Source organism: Schistocerca gregaria, chromosome 1 (assembly GCF_023897955.1).
Source record: "Schistocerca gregaria isolate iqSchGreg1 chromosome 1, iqSchGreg1.2, whole genome shotgun sequence".
Lineage (NCBI taxonomy): Eukaryota > Metazoa > Arthropoda > Insecta > Orthoptera > Acrididae > Schistocerca > Schistocerca gregaria.
In genome coordinates this window covers 799868465-799891727 of record NC_064920.1, presented here as the reverse complement: position 1 = coordinate 799891727, position 23263 = coordinate 799868465, and the positions used below count along the sequence as shown (strand labels likewise).

Genomic DNA, 23263 nt, shown 5'->3' with positions numbered 1-23263 from the left:
CAGGATACATTTAAAGGAACCATGTAAGCAGTTTAATTTCTTGTGTAGTAATAAACTGACTACGCAGTCTTTTTCACTTTCATAGATACAGACTATCTAGCTACCTGTTAGAAATAGGAGGCTGGAAATTTAACTGTAGCGAAAATAATTACATAATTTTTGTGTTTTACTCTTTGTTGTTATTTTATTCCCTCACCTCTCACAGGCAACTGTGGGATGGCAGCAGTCCGGTAATCCGCTACTCTGTCATACTTTTTTAAAACACAGATATAAAATTTTAAAAACGTTGAAAATTTATAAATGTTTTAAAATTATTAAAAAAGGATTTACACCCACGATGTTAAAACTACTTGTAATCACTGTCGCCATGCTTTTACGTATTGAAACCACATGACTTTAAAAGGAAACACTGCACTTCACGGCATAGGAAGGACCTGAAAAGTGTAATAATAAATTCAGGAAGGGAATTCTTTCTGATATGACACAATGCGTTCGGTACAATGTGATCACGAGGTTTGGTGTTTATAGGCGGGTATAATGACCTAAGGTTTATGATAGGACATATGAGTCGAGGAATATATGGGGAGGAAGTAAGTAGACGATCAGAATGGATAGGAATTTACAGTAACGTCATTTCTTAAAGGTAGACTTGACTTTGTGTACAGTAAAATATTCGCCCTGTCGATGCGAAATTGCAGACTTTCCCTCCATCCGTGCCGTTAATCATATATACGATAATTCCTAGCGGTTTATCACATAGTAAGATCCCAGATGCTGACACCCATTGGTGCCTTATTGACGTGGCCCTAGCAGAGCTCAGCACATTAATTAAGCGCACCAAGAATTTCAGCCTGTCTGCGAATAAAGTACAGGCACAAAAAACATAAGCTGCGTCTCCCTAAGCTATACTATTCCCGCTACACCTATGCATCTCCATCCATTGATTCTTGAGAGCATGTAATTTGAATTTAAAAATTTTTTATTGTATAGCTTGCCAATTAAAATAGCAGGAGTACTTAGCACTTTTCAGTTAATACGGCAATTTTCTAGCCCTCCAACATTCACATTAATTAAGCTCGCTTGTATCCTAACACGTAGTTACCTATTTTATTCAATTATGCATGTGCGCTCCTTTACAATTGCTCACTGTGAAAAGTTAAGCAGCAATTCTTCAGTGTGTAACTAAATACGCTTTACAGACGCTGAAGACTTGCGGTGGCGATCAAGAGGGTTAAGTTTAGCGTAGCAGCTCGTGTCTGGAATATACCCGCTGCATCCAAAGTCCAGAACACAAACGTTCTAATATCCCCGTTTTTCGGTGCCTCTGACTAAGGTCCACTATGTCATCAAAAGTATCAGGACCCTGGCTGTAAATGACTTACAAGTTCGTGGCGCCCTCCATCGATAATGCTGGAATTCAGAATGGTGTTGCCCCCCCCCCCCCCCCTTAGCCTTGTGGACAGCGTCCACTCTCGCAGCCATATGTTCAATCAGGTGCTGGGAGTTTTCTTGGGGAACGGCAGCCCATTCTTCACGGAGTGATGGACTGAGGAGAGGTATCAATGACTGTCAGCGAGGCTTGGCACGAAGTCGCCGTTCCAAAACATCCCAAAGGTGTTCTATACCATTCAGGTCAGGACTCCGTGCAGGCCAGTCCATCACAGGGATGTTACTGTCGTGTAACCACTCCGCCACAGGCTGTTCATTATGAACAAGTGATCGATCGTATTGAAAGATGCAATCGCCATCCCCGAATTGCTCTTGAACAGTATGAAGCAAGAAGGTAATTAAAACATCAGTGCAGGCCTATGCTGTGATAGTGTCACGCACAACAACAAGGGGTGCAAGCCCCCTCCATGAAAAACATGACCACACCGTAACACCACCACCTTTGAATTTTACTGTTGCCACTACACAAGCTGTCAGATGACGTTAGCCATACCTACTCCCTGCCATCGGGTCGCCACATTCTGTACCGTGATTCGTCACTCCACACAACGTTTTTCCACTGTTCAATCGTCCAACGCTTAGGTTCCTTACACCAAGCGAGGCGTCGTTTGCCACTTACCGGCGTGATGTGTGGCTTATGAGCAGCTGCTCAACCGTGAAATCCAAGTTTCCTCATCTCCCGCCTAACTGTCACAGTACTTGCAGTGGATCCTGATGTAATTTGGAATTCCTGTGTGATGGTGTGGATAGATGTCCGCCTATTACACAATACGACTCGCTTCAACTGTCGGCGGTCTCTGTCAGTCAACAGTCGAGGTCGGCCTGTGCGCTTTTGTGCTGTACGTGTCCCTTCATGTACCCACTTCACTATCACATCGGAAACAGTGGACCTACGGATGTTTAGGAGCGTGGAAACCTCGCGTACAGACGTATGACACAAGTGACACCCAATGACCTGACCACGTTGGAAGTCTGTTAGTTCTGCAGAGCGCCCCATTCTGCTCTGTCACGATGTCTAACGACTATTGGGACCGCTGATATGGATTACCTGGCGGTAGGTGGCAGTACAATGCACTCAGTATGAAAAAGTATGGTTTTGTGGGTGTCCGGATACTTTTGATCATATATTGTATTACGTGCGTCATGTCCCATGCCCAGTACAGATTTTTGTACATGCCATTTAGTTGAGTTTGTGATTTGCCCGGAGAGGTATGTAACTGCGGTTGTTTTTGTGGTCTTTGTTCATACTGTACTACTCACCCGCGCAGAGAGTTTTGTACTTGCTGTTGTGGTTGAGGGTTCTGTTCATAATGTACTACTATACAGTAGCAATCGTTCACTAAAATACAGAATGTAAGATGTATGTAAATTTCATTTTTGGTGTGTTATTGACGATGGTGAACTACATTTTGCGGAATACGCCGATATGATGTTATTGTACGGTGAAGCTCGGTGCAATAGGGGGGCTGCTCGCTAGTTGTATGCGGGGCGTTTCCCACTCCGCCAGATACCTCCGCACTGCTTCTTTGCTGCAGAGTACCGGCGTGACTCGGCGACAGGTACCTTCACTACCAGCAGTTGAAGAGGCAGCGACGACGAGTGCCAGAAACGAAGCAGTAAACTGAATGTGCACCACGAGACTGCATGTGCAGCGACTACACCTGTAACAGGCAATGCAGCTACAGGATTTTGCATCACGAACTCATTTCTGCACATGGTTCTTGCACCACTGCGTGGAGGAGCCCGACTACCCGCCGCGGAACCTTTTCACGAATGAATCCAAAGTCACCAATGGACGTGTTCTCAATTCCCACAACAGTCATGTGTAGACTGATGAAAACCAGCGTGCTGCGCGCCCCCATGGGTTTCATGAACGCTACGGCCTGAACATTTGCACAGGATTCCTGGATGGGCGTGTGACTGGACCATACCTTCTTCAACCACAAATCACGGGTGCCGCGCTTTTGCGATTGCTTGACGGCCCTTGCACATGTGGTTCCAGCACGATGGCGCACCACCTCATTTTCACATCCGGTCCGAGATCATCTGGACCAAAGATTAGGGCAATATTGGATAGCTTGTAGTGGTCCGATTCCTTGTCCCTTACGTTCTCCTGACTTGGGCCCGCTAGACTGCTACCTGTGGTGCCACATGAAATCTATGATTTATGGGAGCCCTGTGGCATCTGAGGAAGACTTAATGACGTGGGTTATTGCTGCTACGGACGCCGGAGGACCAGGGACTGGTGATCAAGTGCACCGGAGTATGGCACAGAGGTACCGTAACTTTGTTGACGTCAGTAGTCGTCACAACGAACTCCACTTGTCAGCGCACCCAGATGGCAGCAGCAGGAGTTTGAGAGAAAGGTGTGTTGTACTGTTTCGCATGTAGCGGGAAAACGGTATGTTTCCAGACATGAGTTTCCATGTTAAAATAAACCGTTTCCTTATCTTTTTGTGATTTCATTCCCCTGCCTCATATGGGCAAGGGAGTTCTGGCAGCGGCATAATCCGCCGCTCTTAAGGCGATGATACGACAGTTAAACAAGAATAAAATGTTATATATAATGCGGTAAAAAAGAGGGACATAAAACAGTAAGGGGAGATAATGGAGGTCAAAATACACTGACATGGAGACGTTCATGGTGGTCAATTAAAAAAGTCGACATAAAGTTAAAAAACGCAGTTGACGATTCGTAGCACACCAAAAAGACACTGAAGTCACATGCACAGGTTAAATGTGGACCACAGTATTAAAACCACTCCAAAACAACGCACTTTAAACCCGCTAGGAGCACACACGATGAAGAATAAAACTGCCATGTGGGACCTGCCGAGGGAGGGGCCTGAGAGGATGGAAAATGAAGGGAGTACAAGGTGCAGCACGGGAGAGGCGGGATGAAAAGAGTAGGGGGCGTCAGTGGGTGCACCAAGAGGCAGGAGACAGGTGGGGCAGGAGAGGAAGAGGGAAGACAAGGCAGGAGGGAGTGCAGAGACACCGAAGGGGAGCACAAGAGAGGGAGGGGAAGTAGGATGGGAAAGCCACTCAGGAGAAGGGGGAGGGAGGAGAGGGAGCCCTGAGGAGGAGGCAGGAGGAAGATGGGGTTAGATTTGGTAGAAAGGGTAGATGTCAGGGCGAAGCTCATCATCCGGAAGGGGTAAATGGTGGAAGTTGCATTGGAAAGGAGGCGGAGGGTGTGGTCATAGAGAGAGAGTGGGATATAATGGTAAAGGCGCGGCAATAGGCTGTGGGTGGAGAGGAAGGGAGACACCAGGGGTTGAGGGGGATCAAGATGTCAGACAATATATAATGTGCAGATGTATTCAAGGAAAAAGAGTTCAGGGAAAGGGATGAGGTCATAGAGGATGCTCATGGGGAAAGGGAGGCAGATGTGCAAAGCAAGGTGGAGTGCATAACGTTCGAGAATTTGGAGTGATTTGCAGAACCTGGGAGGGGTGGAAATCAAAGCAATCAAGGATTTGTAGGTGTGAAGGATTATGGAAGGATGCAGACCCCATGTCCGACCCGACAGGAGTTTCAGGAAGCGGAATCTGTTGTGAGCTTTGTGTTGGACGGTAATGAGATGGTGAGTCCAGATGAGGTGGCGGTCGAGGGTGAGGCAAAGGTATTTGAGGGTAGGAGTGAGGTGGATAGGATGGCCATAAATGGTGAGGTAGAAATCATGGAGCTGGAAAAAGTGGGTGGTGCGGCCAATGATGATCGCCTGGGTCTTGGAGGGGTTTTTATGGAGGAACCATTGGTTACACCAAGCGGTGAATTGGTCAGGGTGGGTTTGGAGGGTATGTTGGGATCATTGAAAGGTAGGATAAAGGGTTAGGAAGGTGGTGTCATCAGCAAATTGGAGGAGATGAACAGGTGGGGCAGGTTTGGGCATATCAGCAGTGTGCACCAGATGGAGGAGAGTGGGAAGGACAGAGCATTGAGGCACACCAGCAGAAGGATAGAAAGTATGGAAGTTGGAATTGTGGATAGTCACATAGGAGGGATGACGAGAGAGGAAGGAAGCAATGAGATGGACGAAGTTGATGGGGAGAGCATAAGTCTGGGGTCTCAAGAGGAGCCTGGGTGCCAGACATGGTCATAGGCATTCTGGAGGTCAAGGGAAACAAAGATAGCGGAGTGATGGAAGTTAAGTTGGAGGGAAAGAAGATTGGTAAGGTTAAGGAGCTGTTGCCAGCTGAGAAGGAAGGCCAGAAGCCAGACTGGATAAGGGGAAGGAGGTGGTGCTGAGTAAGGTAGCGGTGTACATGGTGAGAGAGGATGTTCTCGAAGACCTTACTGCACATGGAGGTGCGGCAGATGGAACGATAGGAAGAGGTATCAGAGGGGCGTTTGTTGGGTGTAGGGAACAGTAGGATATGGGAAGTCTTCCACAGGTTGGGGTAAAATCCAGTGGAGAGGAGGACATTGTGCAGGGTTGCAAGGATAGCCAGGAAGGATGGAGGGGATTCCTTGAGGTGGGGCTAAGTGACGCCATCATGACCAGGGGCAGTGTTGCATTTGGAGTGGAGGACTAGTGTGATGTCGTGTGCAGTGATGGGAGTGTTGAAGTCTGAGAGGGTAACTGATCCAAGTACTGGAAGGTAGAGGTGACTTGTGGGACAGAGGTATCAGTGCGGTCAAGGGTGGTGGGGAAGAGGGAGTAATCAAAATGGGGATTGTCAGGAATGGAGAACTTGGGTAGGTGGAATGCAACATGATTAGCCTTATTGAGGTTATCAGGAAAGGGTCGATCGTCATGGAGGTTAGGGTAATGTGGGATGGGATGTCAACCAGTAAGATGGTGGAAGGCAGACCAGTACTTGGAGGAGTTGACAGGGGGGGTGGAGATGGAGTTGAGGCATATGCATGTCTGGCACCAGTCCTGGTGTTTCTTTGCTGTAAGGAGGTGAAAGGTGAGGGTGTCGCTTTCAACCTGTAAGCAATGGATTCCCAGTAGGAAAATTAACCGTTTTTGCCCCTAGTACAATTCCTCAAACATTGTAAAGTGTATTTAGTTACACCCTGCATAATACAGTCTCTTGACAGTTTGCACCTCTTTAATCGAACAATGTGGCACATTAGCTATGACACTGGCTCACATGACGTAGAAAGAGGTTCAGGTCCCCTTTCTTTTTCATGGTACCCTTAAACCATTTACGAGGGTAGTTTGAACAGTTCGCAAAACCACTAACAAACGACAGCACGAGCACAACGAGACTCCCGCGTAATTGGAGGTCGTCCTTTATGAGTAAACACGTGACGTGTCAGTGTCCTGGGTAGAGGTCTGTGGTACGGACGTCTGCCTGATGTTCTACCCCTGTAGTGATCCGTAGAGATTGAAAGAATCGGTACTGGAGGAGTGATTAAATACTTCGTAATGAAGGATATGAAAGCAAAGCAAATTCATGGGGATTTTCAGAACACGGTGGACGACTCTGCTTATTCATATTTAACTGTTGCCAAGTGGATAAACGAGTTTAAATTTGGTCGGGACAGCTTAGATCATGACCAGCGTACTGTTGGTCAAGATATGCCACTACTCCAGAAATTACTACAAAAGTGCACAAAATGGTCGTGGAAGTTCGCCGCCTGAAAGTGCAATAAGCTGTGAAACTGCAGGAATGTCATCTGAACAGGCATATCACATTTTAATAGGTGGAATTTGATATGAGGAAATTATCTGCTAGAGGATGCCAAGACCCTTAAAAGCCACTGCAATGGAAATGGCAGAGGAATGTTTGGTCCGCTTTCAGAACAGCCAACAAGATCTTGTAGCACCGGCTTGTGATCACAGATGAAACTTGGGTCCACTATTATATCTCCGAGACAAAACAGTCAAAACGGAGATAACACTTTGGTTCACCACCACAGAAAGCAAAGGCTATACGGTCGGCCAGAAAGGTCATTACGTAAATTTTCTGGGATGTGAAAGGGATACTGGTGATAAATTATCTTCTCGCTGGTCAAAAAATTACGGATCAACAATATGCGAAATTCTTGGACCAGCTACAGCGAAAGATACGCGAAAAAGATCAGATTTAATAAGAAAAAAAGTCATCTTTCATCAGGTCGATGCTCGCCCAAACACAAGTGTGGTCGTCATGGCAAAAATGCATGAACAAAGATAGGAACTGTTCCCAACCAGTCATATTCACCTGACTTCGCTCCATCAAACTTCTATCTCTTCCCCAAGCTCAAACTTTTCCTCAATGGGCGTAGATTCACTTCAAACAAAGATCTGACAGCCGAAGTTAACATGTACCTTGCAGGTGTATTGGAATCTAACTTTAGATATGGGATCAAGACACTGCAACATCGCTGGACCAAGTGCATTAGTGTACAGGGAGATTATATTGAGAAATAAAAAACTTTCTCTGAGGTAAGGCATTTCCTTCTACTCCATTTCGAGAACTTGTCAAAATAACCTCGTAAGCGGAATGCTCAGATAGTTTCTTTCGCAAGGAGCAGTCTTTAGTCGTTTCAGGATCTACATCTAATGTCACCGATGTCGAATGGATTTTAAATATTAATATTCCTTCCATTCCCACCTCTTACAAAACCTTGAAATACTGAGTACTACATCGATTAAAATATTGTTTCTCAGTGTCTCCCATAAAGGTGAAATTCCTCATTTTTAATACAATGACGAACAGCGTCCTTCCTACAAAAACATCTATATCTGCTCATACTGGCCTTAAAATATATTTTTAATCGTCATTTTTTTCAATATATGTTTCGATATATAGCTGTGCACTGATAGCATTCCTGCTTCTTGATAATCTTCACGAAGCATAGGCTAACGTGGCCGATCTGTAAAGCACAAGAATATCTTCTTTCCCTTTCTTGTGATTTCATTCCCCTACCCCATATGGGCAGGGGAGGGCTCGCAGTGGCACAACTCGCAGCTCTTCAGGCGAGTGACATGACAGCTAATAAAACGCGAAAATTATACATATAAAGGTGATAAAAAGGGGGACATGAAAACAGAGTAAGGGGAGACAATGGAAGGAAAATATACACTGACACAGAGATGACAAAGAGAGGTCTACATAAAGTTAAAAAACACAGTTGGCGATTCGTAGAGCACAAAAAAAGACAATGTGAAGTCACACACACACACACAGATTAAAAGTTGGTCACAGTATTAAAATACTCCAGAACAAAGATACCTTAAAACCACCTTAAAATATGAAGCACACATGACAAAGAATGCAACCTGCCAGGAGGGATCTGCCAAGGGAGAAGCCTGAGGGGATGGAAAAAGCGGAGAGCGCAAGGTGCCGTGGGGATGAAAGGAATAGGGAGGTCAGGGGGTGTACCAAGAGACAGGTGGGGCGGGAGATGATGAGGGAAGACAAGGCAGGAGGGAGTGCAGAGATACTGAGGGGGAGCACAGGAGAGGGAGGGGGTGTAGGAGGGGGAAAGCCACTCGAGAGGGGGAGGAGAGGGAGCCCTGAGGAGAAGGTGGGAGGAAGGAGGTGTTAGAGTCGGTAGGAGGGATAGACGTCAGGACAAAGTTTATCATCCAGGAGGTTTAGGTGCTGTAAGTTGCGTTGGGAAAGAAGGTGGAGGGTGTGGAGATGGAGACAGGGCGGGACACAACGGTAAAGGCGCGGAGGAGCTGGGGGAGGAGAGGAAAGGAGACACCAGAGGGTGGGGGGGGAGGGATCGATCTGGCGGCAATATACAGCGTGCGGATGTGTTCAAGGAAAAGGAGAAGGCGGGGAAAGGAGATAGGGTCGTAGAGGTATGCGTGTGGGGGATGGATACAGAAGGCAAGGCGAAGTGCATGGCACTCAGAGATTTGGAGACCGTTATAGAAACTGTGAGGGGCGGAAATCCAGGCAATGCTGGCATAACAAAGGATGGGGTGCATCAGGGATTTGTAGGTGTGAAGGATGGTGGAAGGATGTAGTCTCCATGTCCGACCACACAGGAGTTTCAGGAGGCAGAGTATGTTGTGGGCTTTGTGTTGGACTGTAAGGATGTGGGGAGTCCAGATGAGGTGGCGGTCGAGGGTGAGGCCAAGGTATTTGAAGATAGGAGTGAGGTGGATACGACGGCCATAAATGGTTAGGTAGAAACCATGGAGACGAAAGGACCAGGTGGTGCGGCCTATGATGATCGCCTTTGTCTTGGAGGGGTTGATACGAAGGAACTACATGTTGCTGCAAGTGGGGAACTGGTCAAGGTGGTTTTGGAGGGTACGTTGGGACCGTTGAAGCGTAGGTTAAAGGGCTAGGAAGGCGATGTCATCAGCAAAAAATATCAAGTTGTTATGGGTATATAGCTGAGTCGACATGTGGTAACACTGTTGGAAGTGCTCTTGACCATCACTCTAATGAAGACTACTAGCATCAGTGACTGAAAGTTTGGTATGTACAGGCTGATTATAATAAAAGTTAAACTTTGAAAACGCTGCAGAAATAATACCACTGATCAGAATGACGTCAAATTGAAACGGAATATTACCGGAGAAAACGTATGGCCGAAGAAAAAACAGTGTGAAAGTCGATCAATAGATGGCACTTTATTTGTTATAATACGTAAATGAAAACAGCTATCACGCGCACGACCCATTGCAGTTGGTATAAATACGTCGGGTACGCGAATTTTCCTCCTTTCGCGTCTGCGACGTTCGCAATGACCGTGCACGGAAGTTCCGGACATTGAAGGGTTTGAAAGAAGGAGTTGGTCCGATGACTGCCGTGGGTCTGGAGAAAATGATTCGTAAATTCGAAAAGACTGGTTCTTTTGGTGTGCAACCTGGTAGAGGGAGGAAACGAATTGATTCGACGTCAGTGGAAGCAGTGGCCACAGCAAAGCAGGAGGAGACGAGTGGTGGTGTGCAAACGTGTAGTGCACGGAAAATTTCCAGAACATTGAGCATACCCGTGAGCACGGTGCGTAATATCCTACGGAACATCCTTCTTTGCTATCCATTCAAAATTACCCATATGCATGAGTTGCTTCCTGTTGAATGGCCAGCAAGAGAGACCTTTGCTTTAGAACTTCTTGCTCACTTGGAAGTGGACAATGATTGCCCGTGGAAGATTTTGTGGACAGGCGAAGTCCACTTCCATGTGACTGGCTATATCAATACACAGAAGTGTCGAATATGGGCAATGGAAAATGCACACGCAAATCAACCAGTACCACTTAATCCTGAATAGGTCACTGTGTGGTGCCGGTTTATAGCATCATTTATCATAGGGCAATATTTGTTCGAAGACAGTTGCTTCCAGTCTTGTTACCTGTACCGTCATTGGTAAGCGCTATGCGTGTCTTTTGCGCAACCACGTCATTCCAGCTCTCCAACAACGTGGATGTGCGGATGGGATCATTTTTAAGCAAGATGGCTCATCTCCGCACAATTCAGTTAAGCAGCTGCTGAAGCGCCATTTCGAAAATGCTGGAATTATTAGCCGCCAGTTCCCTACAGACTGGCCGTCACGATCACCTGATCTTAATCCGTGTGACTTCTGGCTGAGGGGCTATCTGAAAGACGTCGCGTTCAGTGTTCCGATTGCTAACTTAGCTGCATTGAAGGCACACATTGCACAACTGATTCTGAACGTGACCCCGGGAACACTTCGATCAGTTGTGGAACATGCTGTTTCTGGACTGCAAATTCTTGCAGAAATTGATGGACAGCATACTGAACAAGTTTTGCGCCAGCCACACTGGAATTAATTGATGCCTTTTATGGGGGCCGACCTAGCCGGGCATCGAACCAGCCCCCACCGCATGGCAGTCAGACGCGCTGATCCATTTTATTTTGCTTTGTGTGCCGCATTTTGTTCATTATTGTGCGTTACATTTGTTCGGAGCGGACGTTTTGAACATGGGACTCCACAGCAGTCCTGTTCCCATGTTGGCAAAACGACATCGTTATTTAGACTGCACTGGGTCACCGGGATCGGACCCTGGATCAATGGCAACGAGTTGCCTGGGCCACAGTTCTTGATGCAACAGGTCGATGTTTATGTGCCGTCATCATGGCGAACGGCTGCCCTAAACATACACTGCACTGCTGACGTAGACAGGTGGGACTAGTACTGTGGTGTGGGGGGACACTCACTGGGCTTCCATGGGACCTGTGGCAGTAATCTAAGGCACCAAGACAATTATTAAATACGTAAACATTGTTGAGGGTCACTTGTATCGCTTCACTCTTGGTTTTCCTCCGGTAGCGGTACCATTTTCCAGCAGGATAACTGTCCATGTCGCACTGTCGGAATAGTGCTACAACGGTCTAAAGAACTTGACAGTGAATTCCCGTTGTTTTCTTGGCCACCAAATTCGTGTGATCTAAATCCGATGGAATACCTCTTGTAGAGAATCATATTTCGCTGTCAGAGACAGAACCATTATGCTTGAAACAGTATTTGTCTCTGTGTGATGAATTAATATCTTTTCCTGATTTTTGATTGCATCCTTTTTTTTTTAAGAAAAAGCAAAGTACGGTAAGTCTTCTTCATTTGGCTAAACCTTGTTGTTCGGACTGTCATACTGTGAGGTCATGTAATTTTATATTCTGTAATCCTACTTGAATCATAACAGATATTCTGGTGTCACCGCCAGACACCACACTTGCTAGGTGGTAGCCTTTAAATCGACCGCGGTCCGGTAGTATACGTCGGACCCGTGTGTCGCCACTATCAGTGATTGCAGACCGAGCGCCGCCACACAGCAGGTCTAGAGAGACTTCCTCGCACACGCCCCAATTGTACAGCCGACTTTGCTAGCGATGGTTCACTGACTTCTACGCTCTCATTTGCCGAGACGATAGTTAGCATAGCCTGCAGCTACGTTATTTGCTACGACCTAGCAAGGCGCCATTATCAGTTTCTATTGATATTGTAAATCGTGTAATGTCAAGAGCGACGTTCGTCATTAATGGATTAAAGTTAAGTATTCCACCAGCTACGTCCGTTTTTCTCAATTTTAATTCCCTTGTCATGTTCCAGACCTCATGCCAGCCTGCGTGAGCTAAAACGCGTGCATTTCGGCCTCCTTTAGTAACCTTGTGTTGGCTCTCCTGCCAACCACAACAGATATCCTTACCGATGTACCGATGTACTGTCTAGTAATGTGATTGATCCTCTTTACTAATAATATAGAAAGCTTGTGTTAATCTCTCAACCTGAGAAATTCGTTGAAAGTGACTGGTTTGGTGACGCAATGGCGCGCGATCGTTTATTCGAAGTACTACTATCACTGTTACTATCGTGTAAATCATTTCATTGCATTGAAACTGAACAATAACGAGGTCTTGAGTCACCAAACGTTTCCGCCCTACAACAACGACTCCTGGGTCTGATCAGTCATTTACCTGGATATAATAAGTGTTTTAGCAATTGAAGTGATTAGACGAAGCAGGCTTTCATTACTTTAGTATTCTCTTGCTCTCGTCAGTGTGATGCGGTCTTGTTTGGTGACAATTTTAATTCTAACTTCAAAAATATTTTTAAAAAAAGATCCATACTGGTCGAAACAAAGCCAGCATTACAACCTGAAACGCTCTGCCCACACAAATAACGAACCCATATTTTACGGGAATTTCGTGACGTGCCTCCAGGAAGGACTTGTCGAACCTATGCAACGTAGAAACGCTTTTAATTGCGTGCCAGAGGTGGAACAACACACTATTTAATAGGTGGTTCAAATGGTTCAAATGAGCACTATGGGACTTAACTTTTGAGGTCATCAGTCCCCTAGAACTTAGAACTACTTAAACCCAACTAACCTAAGGACACCACACACATCCATGCCCGAGGCAGGATTCGAACCCGCGACCGTAGCGGTCGCGCGGTTCTTCACTGTAGCGCCCAGGCCGGCTAATAGGTGGTAATCATGTTTTGGCTCATCAGTGTATATGTCCAAAAAGAAGATAATTGATATACTGATATATAGTAGCATAGAAGACAATGTATAACTCATCGATGTAATTAAGGAAAAGTTGACTAAATTATTAGAACAAGGCTAGTGAAGTCAGGTATCTACACTCCTGGAAATGGAAAAAAAAACACATTGCCACCGGTGTGTCAGACCCACCATACTTGCTCCGGACACTGCGAGAGGGCTGTACAAGCAATGATCACACGCACGGCACAGCGGACACACCAGGAACCGCGGTGTTGGCCGTCGAATGGCGCTAGCTGCGCAGCATTTGTGCACCGCCGCCGTCAGTGTCAGCCAGTTTGCCGTGGCATACGGAGCTCCATCGCAATCTTTAACACTGGTAGCATGCCGCGACAGCGTGGACGTGAACCGTATGTGCAGTTGACGGACTTTGAGCGAGGGCGTATAGTGGGCATGCGGGAGGCCGGGTGGACGTACCGCCGAATTGCTCAACACGTGGGGTGTGAGGTCTCCACAGTACATCGATGTTTTCGCCAGTGGTCGGCGGAAGGTGCACGTGCCCGTCGACCTGGGACCGGACCGCAGCGACGCACGGATGCACAACAAGACCGTAGGATCCTACGCAGTGCCGTAGGGGACCGCACCGCCACTTCCCAGCAAATTAGGGACACTGTTGCTCCTGGGGTATCGGCGAGGACCATTCGCAACCGTCTCCATGAAGCTGGGCTACAGTCCCGCACACCGTTAGGCCGTCTTCCGCTCACGCCCCAACATCGTGCAGCCCGCCTCCAGTGGTGTCGCGACAGGCGTGAATGGAGGGACGAATGGAGACGTGTCGTCTTCAGCGATGAGAGTCGCTTCTGCCTTGGTGCCAATGATGGTCGTATGCGTGTTTGGCGACGTGCAGGTGAGCGCCACAATCAGGACTGCATACGACCGAGGCACACAGGGCCAACACCCGGCATCATGGTGTGGGGAGCGATCTCCTACACTGGCCGTACACCTCTGGTGATCGTCGAGGGGACACTGAATAGTGCACGGTACATCCAAACCGTCATCGAACCCATCGTTCTACCATTCCTAGACCGGCAAGGGAACTTGCTGTTCCAACAGGGCAATGCACGTCCGCATGTATCCCGTGCCACCCAACGTGCTCTAGAAGGTGTAAGTCAACTACCCTGGCCAACAAGATCTCCGGATCTGTCCCCCATTGAGCATGTTTGGGACTGGATGAAGCGTCGTCTCACGCGGTCTGCACGTCCAGCACGAACGCTGGTCCAACTGAGGCGCCAGGTGGAAATGGCATGGCAAGCCGTTCCATGGGACTACATCCAGCATCTCTACGATCGTCTCCATGGGAGAATAGCAGCCTGCACTGCTGCGAAAGGTGGATATACACTGTACTAGTGCCGACATTGTGCATGCTCCGTTGCCTGTCTCTATGTGCCTGTGGTTCTGTCAGTGTGATCATGTGATGTGTCTGACCCCAGGAATGTGTCAATAAAGTTTCCCCTTCGTGGGACAATGAATTCACGGTGTTCTTATTTCAATTTCCAGGAGTGTATATAAAGGCGAAACTAAAATTTGAATTGTACACAGTTCCTGGTTACCACTTAGAAATAACCACGATTATTGAGAACACTTAAATTTCGGATAAAACCCGGTAAAGTATACTGATGAAAGATTCACACGAAGCGATTTCGTAAAATTATTTGCTAACACCTTAATTTTTACTGCAATAATGTGTGAATTCTATTTAACACAGCAGTTACATCAAGGATATGAATAAGTAACTCTACCTAAGTGAAGTTTATGAGATCTCTGTACGTTCGCTGCAATGAAACTCTATGAACTGAACGCGAATCACAGTATAAGAATGCAACTGCAAAATCTCTTACCATATTTCTCTGCCCTAGTACAAGAAAGCAAGAGCAGACCAGTCCGTCGACTGTGACCACAAAGGAAGAGGTGAATGTAGTCCAAGAGCAAGTCCACTTACATGGCTCGAGTCTCTAGTAACTAGTGGAGTGGCTTGGTGTCGGTCACAGTAGACTTATTAATGTTCAGACGAATGGCTGCAGCTAGAGGCCACGGGAAACCTAAGTCTAGATGGCCTAATTGGAATATGAACCTATCTCATCCTAAAGGCAAGCCCTGTGGTTTTAACAACTGCGCCACGTCGTGTGATGACTAAACTAAAGACCGATTTATGCTACTTGGAGCTGAAATGTAGCCAACTCTTAGCCAACATTATACATGTTTACACCCGGCGCCACATACTGATAATGAGGAAACAGACAATTAACAAAATATATGAAGATCGCCAAAAATTTGTTAGTCTTGAAAGTTAGTAAGTCAACAGAAATATTGGAAAACGTTGATAGGGGAAAGGAGCGAGGGGCTAGAACTTGGAGAGTTTCAATTTATTGTAATGAATGCTCTCTTGCAGAACCACCCATTATGTTCGAAGCAGCGATGACGTATGTGGCTGAAGGTGGACTTTGTGTTATCAAAAAGTGCTTCGAGTGGATGATACCTCGTCTACAAAATGGTTAAGCAAAAGTGTAGAAATCAGATACCAGGCTGCAAAGTACTTAATTTTAAGAAGTCTAGTTTTAGCTAAAGAGTTATGCTGAAGTATTTTAATGTGTTGCGAATGTTGGTTAGGTGAAAAAACCCTCATATGGACTGCACTTTTTCCGTTGAACATCTATTCGGTGAGCCCGAACTCCACTGATAGGATTTCGGAGGTTATTCAGGTATATTTTGTATTTTGGGAGAAGGGACTTGTTGCGTCCTGTATGTTCCGTTTGATTTCGAACCACCATGTTCTGGAACTATCTGAACAACCATCCAAATTTCGATAGTATTCACTGTGTGTACTGTTTGTGAACTGTCATGTTCCACTTAGCTCGCGGTACATGCCGCTGGCAACAATTTACACTTCACCCTCAAGCCTGCGTTCAGTACTGCTCGGTCCTATCCCAAGTCAGTTGTTCCAGCAGAGTTAGTTGTACGTTAACAGCAGTATGGATAAGTCCACCACTGAAGAACTGGCCGATATGTACCTCTTGTAGGGATTCACTGAATGAAATGGGGAAAGTGACGAGACGACGCTACACTAAGCCGTCCATACAGTGACGGCAAACCACATCACTGTACTTTTGTATCTAGTAGTTGTTACATTACTCTGCAGTTGCACATTTTGTGCTTGCATTTTAGAGCCTTTTCCAGACTGTAGCGCCCAGAACCGCTCGGCCACGCCGGCCGGCTCATGTGATGATCTGACGCGCAGTGTATCAAGAGAGATAGCCAGCATACCTACTGACATGCTTCGTTCTGCTGTGCAAAATGCAAATCCTGCGCTTTCAGACTCTTCTGGACACTGATGGGCGACATGTTGAGCCCCTTTTGTAGCAGTAATGGTTCCGGTATGCAGTGGTGTCGTAGCAGCACATTAAAAGTGTTTCAATTGAATTGATTCTGCATTATTTTTCTTCCCCATGTCCTTGCCATTAATGCGACCAAGTCTGGTGCTCGCACGGTAATTAGTTTCCGTATTATAACGTGTCAAATAGGGGAAGTCTAATTATAACCGCTCGGTACTTGGACTGAGCACACCACGCTATCCACCAACGACTCACAGAGCACCAGTGCAGCTTCAGCTCTACCGGTGCCTCTCCTGTACGGCTTCTGCAATTTCATTGTAATGCGTATGTGCACTTTCAGAAACGTCTTTCTACAACTACACTCCTGGAAATGGAAAAAAGAACGCATTGACACCGGTGTGTCAGACCCACCATACTTGCTCCGGACACTGCGAGAGGGCTGTACAAGCAATGATCACACGCACGGCACAGCGGACACACCAGGAACCGCGGTGTTGGCCGTCGAATGGCGCTAGCTGAGCAGCATTTGTGCACCGCCGCCGTCAGTGTCAGCCAGTTTGGCGTGGCATACGGAGCTCCATCGCAGTCTTTAACACTGGTAGCATTCCGCGACAGCGTGGACGTGAACCGTATGTGCAGTTGACGGACTTTGAGCGAGGGCGTATAGTGGGCATGCGGGAGGCCGGGTGGACGTACCGCCGAATTGCTCAACACGTGGGGTGTGAGGTCTCCACAGTACATCGATGTTGTCGCCAGTGATCGGCGGAAGGTGCACGTGCCCGTCGACCTGGGACCGGACCGCAGCGACGCACGGATGCACAACAAGACCGTAGGATCCTACGCAGTGCCGTAGGGGACCGCACCGCCACTTCCCAGCATATTAGGGACACTGTTGCTCCTGGGGTATCGGCGAGGACCATTCGCAACCGTCTCCATGAAGCTGGGCTACGGTCCCGCACACCGTTAGGCCGTCTTCCGCTCACGCCCCAACATCGTGCAGCCCGCCTCCAGTGGTGTCGCGACAGGCGTGAATGGAGGGACGAATGGAGACGTGTCGTCTTCAGCGATGAGAGTCGCTTCTGCCTTGGTGCCAATGATGGTCGTATGCGTGTTTGGCGCCGTGCAGGTGAGCGCCACAATCAGGACTGCATACGACCGAGGCACACAGGGCCAACACCCGGCATCATGGTGTGGGGAGCGATCTCCTACACTGGCCGTACACCTCTGGTGATCGTCGAGGGGACACTGAATAGTGCACGGTACATCCAAACCGTCATCGAATCCATCGTTCTACCATTCCTAGACCGGCAAGGGAACTTGCTGTTCCAATAGGGCAATGCACGTCCGCATGTATCCCAAGCCACCCAACGTGCTCTAGAAGGTATAAGTCAACTACCCTGGCCAGCAAGATCTCCGGATCTGTCCCCAATTGAGCATGTTTGGGACTGGATGAAGCGTCGTCTCACGCGGTCTGCACGTCCAGCACGAACGCTGGTCCAAATGAGGCGCCAGGTGGAAATGCCGTGGCAAGCCGTTCCACAGGACTACATCCAGCATCTCTACGATCGTCTCCATGGGAGAATAGCAGCCTGCATTGGTGCGAAAGGTGGATATACACTGTACTAGTGCCGACATTGTGCATGGTCTGTTGCCTGTGTCTATGTGCCTGTGGTTCTGTCAGTGTGATCATGTGATGTATCTGACCCCAGGAATGTGTCAATAAAGTTTCCCCTTCCTGGGACAATGAATTCACAGTGTTCTTATTTCAATTTCCAGGAGTGTATTACATATGATTAAATTCTCATAAGACATATATTAAGAAGTTCGAATGAACATAAAATGAAATCAACATATTTAACTTGGAGATTCACGTTAATAGTGTAATTCAGCTATAAACATTGTTTGTGCACACAAAACAGAGTGCTGTGGGCGGCGCTGGTCGGCCTGTCGTGGGTGGGCGCCGGCTGCTTGATGAGCTCCGCTTACGACGCCTACCTGCTGGAGCCCACCAAGTTCGCCGTGGACACCGCCTACCTCCACTGGGACACAGTTTTCCCGGCCGTGACCATCTGCGAAAGGAGGAACAAGTCCAGGCTCACTGCGTACACCAAACGGTAAGTGGCCCCATGCTCGGAAATGTATTCGCTCTTGTGTCTCGTACGCAAAGCGCAGCTCAGGCTTCCCGTGAATTTCATTTCAAGTGGACCACAACAAAACAAACCGCCATATCCTGGAATGTATGTAAGTGAACGCCATTATTTTGCAAGGGCTTAAGCGTATTTTTATTAATGATACAACTGATAAAATGGCACTAAATGCTAAAATATTCTTGCGGGTGTGTGGAGCAGACGACATGCCGTTAACCAAAACATCTATGTAACAAAAAATGTTAACCATATAAAGATGGGTATGGTAGCCCGTAACCGGTTATGGCAGTAAAATAAAAGACTCAAAACATATTCGTGGTTGATTGCGTCATCACTATCATTATCAGTCGCGGAGTTCACAAGATCCAACATGGATAAAGTAACGTTACCATTTCTATTTTACGGAGCTCTTTTGGATCCAATGGTCCTGGATTATTAGGATTTTACAATGTCATAACCAAAAATGCATAAATGTGTATTATGTACATTTCATTAGTATGTTAAAATGTAGCGCCACATTTTCCTCCTTAAAGTGCTACTCTCGTAAAGTATTTATAGAGTTTGCAGTGAACAAGAGGCATCTTGGCAGTTCTTAAATATTTCTGATGTGTCTAGTTTTTCTTGTGATGTGTCATCCCAACCAAGTTACCCAGAGATACACCAAATGCCTGTGTACAGATCTGTTTCTGAAAAGACATTTTCCTCCTTCGATTGTAATTACAAGGGATTTTCCATTATTGGCCAATTCAGTCTACTGTGCCATTTTCACGCTGTAGTTGACGGCCCTGAACACAAGCCACCAAGCTGCCTAGCACTTTTGACATGCAGTTACGCATCAGTTGAAACGACAGCACTGCCCAATGTGACTCAAACCTAATAAAGTAAACCATCACGGCACCGGCAGCCATCTAGCAATGAGCAACACCAGCAACTGAGCGTACCCTAAAGTGTTGTTGTCTTTCGCGACAATGTTGACTGCAGTTGCAAAGGCTGAATATACAACGTCAAAGATTGTCAGACATGTTACAGTGACTTATGTCCACTCATTGAAGTTACATTGAACATAGACCAGGATGTTTATTCCACCATTCTCGGATACCAAGTTGGTCCTTTCCTTCTACATCTACGAAATGAGTATGACGTGGACTCTCACGTCTACCAAGATGACAACAACTGCATCTCGACTAACCCGCTAAATCACCCGGTCTTAGTCCCATAGTAAATGTCTGGGACTAGTTGGAACAGCAGGTGAAACGTGGTGAGACACATCCCAGTAATTTGACTGTAGTATGAGATCTAATGATCAAAGAGTGACTTCAGTTTCATATGGCACACCTATAGAATCTTGTGGGCTCCATTCCTCAGTGAACTGAGGTCATTATCAGGGCTATAGACGATGTTACACAGTGTTAGCGTGGTGTCTCCGTTCTCTTGGTGGTGAATCTCTCTCTCTCTCTCTCTCTCTCTCTCTCTCTCTCTCTCTCTCTCTCTCTCTGAAATAAATGTAGAAAATGTGGTCTGGTAGAGTAGGTAATAACAAGTATATTTCACATAGTAACACATGTCCGGATACCTTAGCGTACGGCGCCAGCCGCCGTTGAAAAGCGTCTCGCGGCCCAAAGAGGGTTGACACACAACACGCCATCCGAGCCGTCATGGTAGCAGGCCTGCACGGCAACGATTTCAGTGTATTTGTGATATCAAGGTAAAAAGAGATTTAGGACTGAAGTTTCATTACCTTTATTTCCAAACGCCATGTCGACGTAGTTGCGAATATTCCAGGCGGGACAACACTACAGGTTGTCCGCCTCGTACTGGGACGAGAAGGCGTTGCTTTCAGCTTTGCAAATGCCTGTTTAATACCTGTTGCATAGACAGCAGTACCCGTACACACTGTGAAGACTGGTTCGCCACGCGTCAGTGTGTCATCAAACGGGTTGTTATTGTGTGGAGCGGACAGGAAATGGAGCGCTATTCTTGGGAGGAAAGGGCACAAATGCACTGTGTTTACGGGGCGGCGGATGGAAATGTTCACGCTGTCCAACGTTTGTACGTTCGGTGGTTTCCGAGTCTTCGAGTGCCAGATCCACGCCATTTACTGCCATTCACGGGTTCCTACGAGAGACAGGTTCGTCTGAGATACGTTTTTCACTAGAACGGTCTCGCAATGGCACACGTGCAATTAAGGAGTACTTCGAAACCCGGTGTATTCTTTTTGTGTTCCAGGTGCGAAGCGCGACGGACGCATTCATCAACGCACAGTACGCACATCAGGGCTTGACGAAAATGCGTTAGCACTGCTGGAAACCACACCTTCAAAAAGCTAGTGGCGTGTTGCGCGGGAAATGTCTGTAAGGCATTCCACAATTTGGCGTGCGCGGCATGAAGATGATTTGCACCCTTACCACCTTCAGAAGGTCCGTGCCCTTAGGCCAGACGATTTTTCACGTCAAATTGATTTTTTTTTCAGAGTTGTGCCTTCAACTGAACTTCCCGAACCGTGTACGTTTTACGGATGAGCTATCCTTTACAGGAGAGGGTATGTTCAACAGCCACAATCAACACGTGTGGGAAAGGGAAAATCCGCATCCAGCCTATGTTCGTGGTCACGAAGATCGCTTAGCTGTCAACATTTGGGCTGGCTTGGTAGGCGATAATCTGGTCGGTCCATAAATGTAATCCTGGTGACTGAACGGAAACAGATACTTATCCTTTTTTGCGAGAAACTTTGCCAGAGTTGTCGGAACAAAAAATGGCTCTGAGCACTATGGGACAAAACTTCAGAGGTCATCAGTCCTCTAGAACACACAACTACTTAAACCCAACTAACCTAAGCGCATGACACACATCCATGCCCGAGGCAGGATTCGAACCTGTGACCATAGTGGTCACGCGGTTCCAGACTGAAGCGCCTAGAACCGCTCGGCCACTCTGGCCGGCTTGTCGGAACATATTCCACTCAACGTGTGACAGCGAATGTGGTAACAACACGATGGTGCACCTGGACATTTCGCACATGCAATGCGAATAATTTGGATGAAACCTTTGGTGAGAGCCGCGCGGGATAGCCGCGTGGTCCGGGGCGTCTTGTCACGGTCCGCGCGGCTGTCTCCGTCGGAGGTTCGAGTCCTCCCTCGGGCATGGGTATGTGTGTTGTCTCTAGCGTAAGTTAGTTTTAGTTAGGTTAAGTAGTGTGTAAGCTTAGGGACCGATGACCTAAGCAGTTTGGTCCCATAAGATCTTACCACAAAATTCCAACACAATTTCCTTTGATGAGAACTGGAGAGGACGCAGTGAGCCGGTGGCATGGTCTGCACGTTCCCCCAGCATGAGACCCACAGATTGTTTCTTCTGTCTTTGAAACACCAATTGAGACTGATGAAGAGCAGTCTACAATGCAATTTCCACTTTGCCAGGATTGTTTGAAAGAGTGCGCCAGTGTCGTTGCAGGGCGTGCATTCAAGCAGGAGGGAGTAATTTCGAGCCGTTTTTCTAAATGTTTTCAAATGTTGTTGTTGTGTTCTTCAGTCCTGAGACTGGTCTGATGCAACTCTTCATGCTACTCTATCCTGTGCAAGCTTCTTCATCTCCCAGTACCTACTGCAACCTACATCCTTCTGCATCTGCTTAGTGTAGTCATCTCTTGGTCTCCCTCTACGATTTTTACCCTCCACGCTACCCTCCAATAATAAATTGGTGATCCCTTGATGCCTCAGAACATGTCCTACCAACCGATCCCTTCTTCTGGTCAAGTTGTGCCACAAACTTCTCTTCTCCACAATCCTATTCAATACTTCCTCATTAGTTATGTGATCTACCCATCTAATCTTCAGCATTATTCTGTAGCACCACATTCCGAAAGTTTCTATTCTCTTCTTGTCCAAACTACACTCCTAGAAATAGAAAAATGAACACATTGACACCGGTGTGTCAGGCCCACCATACTTGCTCCGGACACTGCGAGAGGGCTGTACAAGCAATGATCACACGAACGGCACAGCGGACACACTACGAACCGCGGTGTCGGCCGTCGAATGGCGCTAGCTGCGCAGCATTTGTGCACCTCCGCCGTCTGTGTCAGCCAGTTTGCCGTGGCATACGGAGCTCCATCGCAGTCTTTAACACTGGTAGCATGCCGCGACAGCGTGGACGTCAACCGTATGTGCAGTTGACGGACTTTGAGCGAGGGCGTATAGTGGGCATGCGGGAGGCCGGGTGCACGTACCGCCGAATTGCTCAACACGTGGGGCGTGAGGTCACTACAGTACATCGATTTTGTCGCCAGTGGTCGGCGGAAGGTGCACGTGCCCGTCGACCAGGGACCGGACCGCAGCGACGCACGGATGCACGCCAAGACCGTATGATCCTACGCAGTGCCGTAGGCGACCGCACCGCCACTTCCCAGCAAAT

At 47.4% G+C, this 23263-nt stretch overlaps 1 protein-coding gene across 1 annotated transcript in view; it reads left to right on the top strand.

The window, feature by feature from the left end:
* The first annotated feature begins 15792 nt into the window (after positions 1-15792).
* The window catches only part of LOC126274544 (uncharacterized), a 173854-nt gene continuing 166383 nt past the window's right edge, over positions 15793-23263 (top strand). Inside the window, exons 1-2 of the mRNA XM_049977126.1 lie at positions 15793-15797; positions 18626-18820. Coding sequence (XP_049833083.1) covers positions 15793-15797; positions 18626-18820 — 200 coding nt within the window. The remainder of the gene's footprint in view (positions 15798-18625; positions 18821-23263) is intronic.